The 11,556-nt window shown below is 47.5% G+C and overlaps 1 protein-coding gene across 1 annotated transcript in view; it reads right to left on the bottom strand.

Annotated features, from left to right (window-relative positions):
* Positions 1-4,755: 4,755 nt before the first annotated feature.
* The window catches only part of CNGB1 (cyclic nucleotide gated channel subunit beta 1), a 36,284-nt gene continuing 29,483 nt past the window's right edge, over positions 4,756-11,556 (bottom strand). Inside the window, exons 26-34 of the mRNA XM_075715238.1 lie at positions 11,176-11,298; positions 9,715-9,856; positions 9,314-9,473; positions 8,583-8,680; positions 8,413-8,496; positions 7,878-7,996; positions 7,100-7,246; positions 6,418-6,613; positions 4,756-5,076 (exon numbers count right to left, since the gene is read on the bottom strand). Coding sequence (XP_075571353.1) covers positions 4,864-5,076; positions 6,418-6,613; positions 7,100-7,246; positions 7,878-7,996; positions 8,413-8,496; positions 8,583-8,680; positions 9,314-9,473; positions 9,715-9,856; positions 11,176-11,298 — 1,282 coding nt within the window. The 3' untranslated portion in view covers positions 4,756-4,863. The remainder of the gene's footprint in view (positions 5,077-6,417; positions 6,614-7,099; positions 7,247-7,877; positions 7,997-8,412; positions 8,497-8,582; positions 8,681-9,313; positions 9,474-9,714; positions 9,857-11,175; positions 11,299-11,556) is intronic.

The following is an 11,556-nucleotide window of genomic DNA, read 5'->3' as shown; positions in this document are numbered from 1 at the left end:
TATGGCTGGAGTTTCCCCTTGCAAAGGGCAGACCAGAGGCCCTGTCAATGCTGAGTCCTGTCTCGCCAGTGGCTATGATGGTGTCTAGTAACCATGGCAGCAGAGAGATTTTCATGTGATATTGGTATTTCTACAGCACAAAAGAGCCTCTTATCTAGAATGAGTAACTAGTCTGGCTGTCTTCATTCCTCTGGTTATTGCTAAGACAGAGCGGCACAGTATGGCCCACGTGATGCTCACCCTGGAGTGAATTCAGACCATCCATGGGGAGATCCATGGGCTGGGACATATGGGAGGTTCCAGAATGCAAAAGGATGCTCACACAGGCACTGCAGCAATGGTCCTGCTGCATGGAGGCAGACCCAACCCACCACTTCTGAACAGTTAAAGCTGGAAAGGCAGCAGTGGCATCTGGGTGAGCTCAACCTTGCAAAGCGAGCATCTGCAAAACATGTGAAGTACATCAGGCCATGCCATCCCCTGGATCTTGCAGCCCTGAGCTGGCCGGGATGTCTCCTAGCTGCCCCATAGCATGCCCACAACCTGATTTATCTCACTTCTCCAGTTGTCTACATTTCCCCCAAAATGCCTTCCAATTTATCCAAGAAAACAGTGTTTAGACTTTAACTGTTTGACTTCCAGCTCTTCTCATGCATCAAGTGACTTTTAAAAGCAGAAGAAAATGCATGAAATAATGTAGGTATCTAGGCTTCACTTCTTCAGATGACTCAAACCCAACTCACTGGATATTGCTCAGATCTCCCTAAGACATTCACCCTAGGGCATGAACCAAAGTTGGAAAGTTTCATCCCAAAATAAGAATGGGTAAGTGAGGAAAGAATGAGAAAAGGAAAAATGTCATCCAGCCTGAGCTAAGCCTGAGCTCCAGTTAATAAATGTTGATGTGGGCACCTGTCAGCTTGTGTACCTCAGTATGACCCCTTCCCAAATGGTGGTCTGGCTTTTTTTTCAAGGTGTTAACTCCAGTGGGACAATTACTGCACTTAAAATGAGCTGTGTGCTCAGGGCAGAGAAAAAAGACTTGTATTAGCTCCATTTTAGAGGAAGGTAAAAGGGATTCAGGGGGATTTAATTGCAACCATGACTCAAAGCAGATCTACACAACGGAAAAGATATATATAGGCAGAAAAAGTGGTTTATAGACTGTTCCCAGAATTAGGAGCATGTCCTGCTGGTTAAGGTCTCCAGATTTCAAGGTTCAAGTGCTTAATTTTATTTCAAGCTTTCTAATTAAACACCATTCAACTGGGCTTGCATTTATCCTGCAATTTCTTTCTAGACCTGAGTCTAATCCCCAAACTTGCTTATTTGGTTTTACTTTCATTATAACCTTATCAGTGATTAACCTGCAATTGCACTTAATCTTTTTAAAAGATAGCTTTGACTATAAATACAGAGAAGCTACCTGCCCTGTTTCTATCCAGAGGAAAACAACTTCCTCCACAGTCAGATGTCTATGGTGGATTATACTATTCCTTTTCTAAGCTGTTTGTTTTTTTTTTTTTTTTCAGAGACATTTGTCTTCTCTAACTTCATACAGCACATTAAATCAGTATCACTTTTCTGAAAGACATGACAGCACAGGCCACAAGGAATATGAATACTTCTCCAGTATAAAAAGTATACCTAGATATATTAAAAAGTATCTCTCTTTATATAAAAGTATTTATATATTAAAACAGTATACATAAAGCCTCCAGTAGAAATACTACTTGTGATAGTGAGGCAAAACCTAACACATTCATACAGATCCAACAACAGCAAGCTCTGCTTCTTCCCTCAGCAGTTATCTGTTCCACGTATTTCACTCAAAAGCAGCAACAGCTAAAATATCGTGGCAAGAAAACCTGGTTTCTATGGCTATGAACCTCTGAGAAATCTGTTAATCAGAAATATAAGTCAGGAAGAAGACTCCAATGCAGAATTTCCAGGGTGTTGGACTGGCAATAAGCAACTGCCCAGCAAGATCCCCCAAATACTGCATTAATATTATTAGAGGATCTCATATCGGATCGATCCAACACTTAAGAACATCAAAGCAGAATGAGCAAAAGCTAGTAAGAAATGCAGGAAAGGTACATGGAGCATTACCAAATCCATCAGGAACATTGCAATGGCAGTGGAAGGAACAGACCTGTGATAAGTGTACACTGCAAGGTATTTAACAGGAACCAATGCAAAGGGAGCCCAATGCAAATACAGCAAGACCGGTAAATGAATGGAATTACAAAATTCAGCAGAAAGCCAATTTATGGCAACCCCCAAAACAAGAGGCACTAAATGAGCTACCCATCTCCTTAGCCCACCTGTCATTTCTAAATAGTCCTGCACAGCAAATAAATCTGAGCTCAACTCTCCAACCCAGCTTGTAAGCCCAACCCTACCTTGACCTTAATTATTACCTGGAGAATAATCTCTCTAAAGAACCAAAGCCGTAAACAGACCTCAGAGGAGGATAACTTCAAATCTCCCTGTGGTTCCAGAATTACCAGTGATGTATCCATCACCACCTAATGCTGCATGTTGAAAACTAAGATCTTTACACAAGAATTTGCCATTTAAGAAAGATTTTTCCCTCCTTCTGGTGATTAAAAAAATATTACAATTCTACTACTAGTATTACGTGACCTCTGAGCCTCTAAAAAGCTTATTGGAAAATATGTGAACTGCGCATGGGGACTTGCCTGGCTCTGTTGGTGCATCATTCAGCAAAAAGATGGAAAACAACTAGAATTTTGAAATAAATCCACAGCAGATGAACGGTAATCTACATGGTGTTTATTGTAGATGTAGTGAACTATGAAAGCCATTACAGCCCACTATTTGTTTAAATGCTTTTTCTAAACCACCTCAAATCATAGCAGCAAATTAGAACCCCAGTTTGACTGTTGCATGTTTCCGGCTTTGATTATATAAATATTTATATAGTGAAAAAAAAAAAAATACTTTGCACTCCCCACTGAAACCTTCTACCCAGCAGGAAACCACTTGCAAATGACTGAGGATGAGAAATATTTAGGGAGGTTTGGGTGAGTCCAGGTTTTCCCCTGCAATGTTAAGGGCAGTGGTGACTTCAGACCCTCCTGCGGTATATTTGAGCTCATTAAATTTTTTAAAAGAGACCAAGCCATCATTAATTAACACTAACATGTATTCTGGGTTTTCTGCCACAGAAACCCATCTATTTTGCAATAGAGGGAAAAAATGCAACAAAATAAGAAGACCCCGTAGGAGGTGAAGATCAGCTCCAGGCTGCTGATGGGAAGAGGGATCACCCACGTACAGGGGCGACGCCGATGCTGACACCCTTCACGAACAGCCTGGCCATCTCACGGCCAGACCTGTGAAACCTGCAGCACTGCTCACAGTATTTGCTGAACACCTGAAAAGTCCCTCGGCTGTGGCTCCCAGGCTGCTCCCTGCAGCAAAACCTGCCCCAGCTTTTCCTTCAGAGGATGGAAACTGGCTCCACTTGATGGAGTCAGCGGTGCCTGGAGACCTGGCCAGCCGAAGCCTTGGGGAGGGTCTGCATTGTCTCATCTGGCACAGTCTTGCCCAGCGCTTCTCACCACCTCTCAGCTCACCAGCAGCTTGGTCCAGTTGGTGCTGGGTTTGAGGAAGATGAGGAACAGGTGGTGCTGGAGGAAGATTGGACACCTCGAGCCATCAGCTGAGCATGCTGGCTGCTGACCAGGCATTCTGCTTCCCATTCAGCACCTGGTCCCAGCATGGCTGGGAGAGCACCATCACAAGCACCTTGTTGCAGTGATGAGCAAGACCAGAGTGGCTTCTCCAGGGGAAGAGTGACCGAAAGGGGCTGGAAATTGGCTGCTGGAAATGTGGCAGGTCACCGAGTTCCAGCAATGAGCTCAGGGGACCACCTGCATGCTTGGTCACACTTTTTTGTACACTGTGGACTCTGGCCTGACTCTGAAACACTGGCTGAGAGAAGAGAGTACTTACTGCATTTCTTTTTCCCGTCCCAGCTGGAAACCAACACAGCTTCTCCCTTCCTGCCCTTGGATTGTCCCTCCAGCAGTGGCAGGTTGGTGCACCCATGGAAACCCAGGGCTGGAAGGGATCTCCTGGAACATCTCATCCAGGATTGTGCTTCTCCATCCCTGAAAGGTCCTCATCAAATCTATCCATAACAGCCACCAGCGATGGAAAGCCCAGCACCTCCCCAGGATGGACAGCTGACAGGAACTCCTCTTCCCAGCAGCAAACCCAAGGTGGTCTTGGCACCACGCAGGGACCCTGCAAGCATCTTGCAGTCAATGCAGACCAGGATGGACTTCGGCCTTCTCATGACAGCGTGTTTTGGTCTGTGCTTGGCTTGTAACCATAGTCCACATCCTTTTTTGATGAGTCACTCTCAAGCTGCTGCTGACAACCTTGAGCCCAACAGAGAAACCTCATTGGTTTTTTTCCCTGGATGTTTCTGGACAAGTGGTGACTCAGCTGTCAGAGGTCAATAACTCTTCATGCTTTATCTGAACACTCATTAACCATCCAGAGCCATAAAAAGCAATTTCTTCAGGGCTCCCTCTCTGTAAGGCTGGATTTCAAAGCAAGAAGGCTGGCCTGAGATTTAGTGGGAATATTCATAAAGATGCTCAATAAAAATAGATCTCCAGAGCACGGAAACCTTGTTTGGTTCTGGATCATATGGCAGAAGTGTTTGTCAACAGTAAGTGAAGGTCTAGACAGAAAAGAAAAGCAGATCCTACCCGCAGCACTTAGCGAAGCCTACAGCCACTGCATGGAAATTGTTAATGACAAAAAGCTTCTACCCCAGGCATTTGCCTGCGTCCTACTCCTGCCCCAGGACCTGCTTGTTTTTCATTTCTCTTCTTTTTCTTCTTCTTTTTCTGAAATCTCAGCAGCAAGGATTTCTTCATCTTCTTGGGCTGTAGAAATGACACGAATGGTGACTAAACTATCAGAAGATTTTGAGAATATTTCTTCTTCCAGGTGGGTGCGTGCTTTGTGGGAGGCGACAGGTGATCTCTGGTGCACTGGTGATTTCAGTGGGATCGGACTGAAGCTGGAACCCTGTGATTCAAAAAAAAAAAAAAAGGGAAAATCAACCTTAGCAGACCCTTGTCCACTACCCTCAACCACAGCGTCTGTGCTGTGCAAAGCCAGGCAGGCGTTTTGCCGAGTTTCACCACACCAGACCTCATCATTGGGATATCAGCTTGCCACCAAAGATGACGGCTGTGAGAAGGGCAGCTGGATTATATCCTGCACATCTTGAGAGAAGTGCATAGAGTTGAGTGCAACACTCACACTTCCTGCACCAGCTCTTGTTTTGCTCCTGAAGCCTCTGGAGGGGTTGATCTTGGCAAAAGCTTGGCAGAAGTGACAGCCCCGGACTGCCCTGTCCTAAAGACTCCTTTAGACAGGAGCCTCAGAAACCTCACCTATGGACATGCCATGGAGAGGGATGTCCTTCTAACAGGGTCCTGCTAACCTCATTAGTGGGGTTAGCTTCTAATACGTGCACCCTCCGAACAATGGGTCTTGCTGCCACGACTGTACAGAGCATGCAGTGCCACTGTTCACTGCTGCCTTTAACTGGTTATTAGTTAGTGTTAAGCACCGCATTGTGTGAAGCCTCGTCGTGCTTTTGTGAAGGACTGCAGAAACGCTGTTATGCTCGGTGTCTCCCTGGATATTTACCCAGCCTCAAGGCCACCACATGCTCCCTATCAGCTGCTTTACATGTCTGGATGTGATAGTCTGCATAACTCCATGGTGGGAAGAGTAACAACAAGGTCTGCATGGAGATATGACCTTTTTTACAAGTTCAGTAGAGACACTTGGATGGGGAAGAAAAAAAAAAAAAAAGAAGAGCAGGGCCATTTTCTTTTACCGTTGCTCATGACAAAAAAGCAAGGGTGATTTCACTGCAGCTCATGCAGAGCTGGCAGGATGGCATGCCTGCTGCTGTGGGCCTTTGCCCCGACCACACTATGAAAGCTTTGCAAGTATTGACTGGCCTCCGGATGCCAGACGCCAGCATCACCCTCTGTCCCGCCAGCACATTGATTAATTATGAGTGGCTCTGTCTCTGTGGCACAGAAGAGCTGTTCATCTGTGGCTATAAGCCCAGTGAGAAACTGTTCTCAGGCTTAGCATAGCTGGGCAAAAAGTCAATGTATTTCCCTTTTGTGTTGCAAAACAAACCCTGTGGGACAATGATGCAGCCTCCCAAGGTCATGTGGGAGATGCTGGACCACCCCTTCCTGTTTGCCCGTGCTACGTCAGACCCCAATGACCTGAGCTCACTGCTTTAAGGCACCTTAATGACAGTCTCTGGAGCTGGTTGGGGAGAGCAGCAACTCGGTGTCTAAGGAAGCAAAGCCAAACTGCCATCCTCCCCACACTGACCTGCATCGCCTGCATCGCCTTCAGCTCCTTCAGCCTCCACCGGAGCTGCGCCAGTGGCCCTTTGCCCCCCATCCTCCCTGTGGCAGCCAGGGCAGCCTGGAAGAGCTTCGGGGTGTCAGCTTTCGGGGGGATGATCAGTGGGTCTCCAGGTGCTCCCTTCTCATCTTTGGGTTTATTGTTGTTTTTCAGCATTTTTCTACAGCAAGGAAAAGGAGAGATGACTTCAGTCCAGGGACATGTTATATTAGCTGGATTTTATAATGCAGAAAATGCAGACTTTAAAAGGACAGGGATTTTTTACACCTCAGGAAGGACAGAATAACAAATCTAAGTAATGCTAAAAACTAAAGTGAATATTTTAATAGATTTTTAAATGAATACGCTTTGGCCATCTTTGATCCAGAGTTGCACCCGCTTTTAGTGGCAAAGTTTTGCAGCAGGGCTAGGCTGGCTCTGGGCATCTCCAGTCTCACCAGCCAGGTGATGAGGGATGGGTGCCTTCTGCTGAAGCACTGCAGCTCCAGCCTGGCTCTTGTCCAGGGACATATGCCTAATGCCTGGTGCCTGCAGCAGGACTTTTCCCAGTGCTTCACACAGCGAGAAATCTCCCTGCGATCTTGAAACCTGTACTCTGCTTTTTTTTAAAACCCCACAGGCTAGAAAGCAGCAGCCTGACACGCACTTGGCCTTTTTACGCAGCAGCTTCTGAGACTCCGGATAATGAACCAAAATCTCGTTCAAGTCCTTCTTATCCAAAATGAAGAGGTTAGCAAAGCCATGAGCTATGACATTTGCTGTTCGGCGATTTCCCCCTCCTGCCGCCAGCAAGCTGAGAGAGACACGGCAAGACATTAACACTGTTATTAATGGGCTCAGCACAACGTTTGTAATTTAGAATCTCCCTTTTCCCATTGTGTCCCCTCATCTCTCTCTTTCAGAGGACTCGGAGTTTAATTTTCACCCCTGATGAAATTTTCCAAGCACAATTTTTAACAAATTATGAGAAACATTGGCATGGCACGCTATATAAAAAAATTATTTGCCTTTTTGAAGGTTTAAATATTGCATTTTACATCACTCTAGTGTCTGCTGGGCTATAGGGAGGCAAACTCTATCACTGTGTTACAAATTGGTACAGGACTTCACATGCCCATGAAATGGGCAGATTAACAGCTAGGAGACTGTTTTAGTAAAACATCTTTTCTTATTCATTTTGCCACCCCTCCATATACCTCTGCTTACTGTCACTAGCTCCCCAAGCAGAAAACAGCACAATGACAAAAATAGTGGAAAAACTGCAATAAAAAGAGCTGTAATTTGTGTAGCAGACACTGGTCAGTGTTTGTGGCTCTCAATCACAAAGATTAATTAGGGTGTTGCTGATGTCCTCACCTGCCACCCTCCTCGCCCCACAACCTGCAAGCTGTATTTCCCTGGCTCCCTGGTAATGTTTCACTCACCTTATTTCTCCAAACACAGATCCGGCTTTCAGAGTCACCAGCACGGTTTTGCCATCAGGTCCACCCAGCACCTGCACTTGTCCTGCCTGAATAATGTACATCTCACGGCCGATTTCTCCCTGCAATGTAGATGGGTGCTGTGTGGGGTGCCCAGAAACAGGGAGACCTTATGGATGCCCTAACCTGTGTCTTGCTGGAAACCCCCATGACCATACTGCCCTCTCCAAGCTCTCAAAACGCTTTGAGCTGATGGTGCTCACTCCTAAGCGTCCTCATCTAAGCATCCCAAAGTCTCCTCTAGCTCTGCAGGCTCTTCCCATCTCTCCTGCTGTTCATGGATGCAGCAGAAGAGGTCAGTCTTTGCACAAGACCAGCTGCAACCAAGCATGTTTTTGCTCTGAATTCTCTCCCTGTGAAGCGGCTAGATGCCACAGTGATGGGCCAGGCCTGGCTTTCTCCCTCTGCATTGCTCCTAGTGCCCTGCACAGCCTGGCCATGACACCAGGGATGGAAGGGCACCCAAGCACCTGATTACCTTCTTACAAACGTAGTCATTAGGCAAGTAGACCACCGATCTGAGCCGTTTCAGCATATCGAAGATCATCTGCCTGTCGCAGCCCTGAGCCAAAACAGAGCCAACAGTGCCGTTATTCTGCACTGGAATGCCAGGCTCCACCGGCCAGGACCCACGCCCACAGAGGATACCTGGAAGAGGGCCACTTTGCTCACGATGTTGTAGTTCACATCGATAGCGATATCCAGCCTCATCTTGTCTGGCAGCTGCACCAGCAGCTCTGACTCATCTGTGAGACAAAGCAGAAAACTGGCTGTTTCCAGCACTTGATCTGAGAGCGTGTCCTTGGTGTAGGCAGTGGGAAAGCAGCCTCTGGTGGAAGAGGGCAGGAACCAGCTCACCCAGAAGGGTCTCCTTCAGCCTCTACCCACCCAGCAACCTGCAGGTCTAAAGCCAGTGGGTGATGGAGAGCCACCCTTTGCATTATCCCTGCCCTGACAGCTCTCAGAGACAGACCAGTAAGCCCAAGCCAGGATGTTTCTTGGCCATGAGAGTGGGCACAGAGGTCCTGCCTGATGATTTACTGGTAAGGGTGAGCTAGTGGGTTTGCTGTTGGACACGCTCTGGCCAACGATTGTCAGTCACTGCCCTCTCCCCAAGAACTGGCAGGTGGGATGCTGGACTTGGCACGCTGTGAGTGATGCCGAGTCACCAAGGTGCTGCAACCTGGTGGCAGTCTATATACTCTATTGGTGGACAAACAAGCCCATATAGCAAAGACTAAAATAAGCCATGCCCCACCCCAAAACTGTAGTGCTATTTGACAGTAATGTTTCAGCTCTGCAGAGCAACAGCTGTGGTGCAAGTGGTGCATGTGGCGCATGTGGTGCAAGTGTCGACCCTTGGAGCAGTTGGATCTCACCTAGCATGCCTTGTGAATGCCACGTGTACTCATACCATGTTTTCACCCGGTTCTGAACAGTTTTGGGGATTTTGTAGAAGTTCATGTATTTAATGGTACTGTCCATGCAGCTCCGATAGTAAGTTTGCCCTGCAGTAGCAGCACCGACCACATCTCTCATCTAAATGGGAGGAAGGGGTGAAAGAGGTGTTTTAATTTCTGTTGCTTATCCATCATGCAAGTTAAGCAGTCTAGAGCACATATGCTGAGTCCTAACAGCATCTGCCAAATCCTTTTTGTCTTCCACCAGTGCAGAGCAGGTCTTTGCACTGGGAAAACAAAGCTGGAGATACAAACCTGTGGACCAGCCCCACTGAAACATTCCCCACCTGAGGCTGGGAACCCCTGTGACTCCTGCTCACCTGCCCTATCATGACAGAGAAAGCAAAGACGCCCATGAAGTAGTTCAGCAGCTGAAAGACGATCTCAAACAGGGTCTTGGGGTCTGGCAGGCCCCCGATGGTGATGAGGGTTTTGACTGCCCAGTAGTAGCAGCGGATGTAGCTGGGAGGAGAAGAAGAGGCGGCTTTGAATGCATTTCTGGCTTGAAGGCCTGTTTCACCCCTCGGTACCAAGCTCACATCCTCTGGCCATGGCAAGCCAGAGACTGCTGAGAGTGATTATGGGTGATGAAGGGAAAATTAAGGGGCTGCAGATTCCCCACCACACCTGCAAGTGCTTCTGGAGATTCTATAGGGTGCTATAGACCCTCCAGAAAGGTCTGCGTGGGATGCTCAGCTGCTCTGGCTACTCCCATTTTCTGCTTATTTCAGCCCCACTACTATAAAGCAGCAACATATTTTCAGCAACATTTACACTTTTAGAAGTAGTTAGGGAAAAATGTGTTTGTGAGCAAATTGTTGGCATGGGACTCAGGAGATGTCAGCTGAATTCTTGATTCACTGTTCTTGGGCAACCCCTTGGATGTTATAGTTACACCTAGAGATAGACACAGATATGTGTATCACAGAAAATAACTACACAGCAGCAAAATTAACATAGGAAGCTGAGTGCTCAAAGGAAAGGCAACACCTGACTAAGCCTGCCTGGGTGACAGTCACTTGTCCCCACCTACACCCACACCTCTACAGTAAGTCTTTAGTGCCCTTGCCCATGTCTTTTTCCAGGAAACTCTCATTTACTGCATGGTGCTAAATTAGTTAAATGTTACTCAGTATTTTATTTTGCCCATGTTGTACAACTTGCAGTTGTGGGCATTTGCTACGAGGCAGCATTCAAGCTTGCAAGCCAGGTGCTCTCCCTGTGGCATCCATCACTGACAGTGCAATGAACATTTAGCACATGTATCTTGGAAATGCCACAGCAAGGGGACGGGTGGCCACTGTCCCTGGGAATGAGGGTGCTGGGCTGATCCAAGGGGCCTGTCACATGGGTGTGCTATGCTGCATCAAGCCCTTAGGTTCAAAGCACAGCCCCCCATCTCCAAGCACAGCTTCAAGCCTCCATCCCGACCTGGCAGCAAGTCAACGCAAACTGAAACGGGGCTCACACCGCTATCCTGCTCAGTTAGGAAGTGTTTCCTTGTTTCCCAGCACCAGATTCCCAGTTTTTCAGCCTCTTTGACCTGCCATTGCCTTCCACCTCAGCCCAGCTGCAGCCTCCTCATCTTGCAGCACTGTATATTACTGCACATCCCATCTCTCCTCTCCCCATCATACTCCCTGGCTCTTCATCTTCTCCTGGCACTCCAACCCTTTGCTTCAGGGTTCTTTATGAACTCAGCTGCATCCTAATACCTTCCTTCTTGCTCCAGCCCATCACAGCAAGCTGTGCTACATAAGGACCCAAGCCCTGGCTTGTACCTGTTTCCTTCCCCATCGTAGACCCAGGTGGTAGAGCCCAGTCCTTCGTAGGCTGATGCCCAGTAATAGAGGCAGGAGTTCACATGCAAGCTGTACAGTAAATAGGCAGTTGTCCGGATCACTCTGAAAAAAAAAAAAGGAGAGAGCAGGAAGGGAGGTGATATGGTGTCTGCTGGGAGAAACACATCAGATCCCCCCCGGCATCACAAGGAGATCTGAAGCGATGAGATGAGTGCTGACCATGCAGGTCCTGCCAATGCAGGAACCACAGAGCACCCAAATGTGCAGCCCCACTGCTCCCTCCTGCAGCCCTGCAGCTCTAGAAGTGCCAGAAAAAGCAGCTTATCCACTGGTGGTTCCTCTTCACCACCAGCGCCCCTG

Source organism: Pelecanus crispus, chromosome 8 (assembly GCF_030463565.1).
Source record: "Pelecanus crispus isolate bPelCri1 chromosome 8, bPelCri1.pri, whole genome shotgun sequence".
NCBI lineage: Eukaryota > Metazoa > Chordata > Aves > Pelecaniformes > Pelecanidae > Pelecanus > Pelecanus crispus.
Note: the sequence above shows the minus strand (reverse complement) of the source record. Positions and strands in the feature narration are given on the sequence as shown.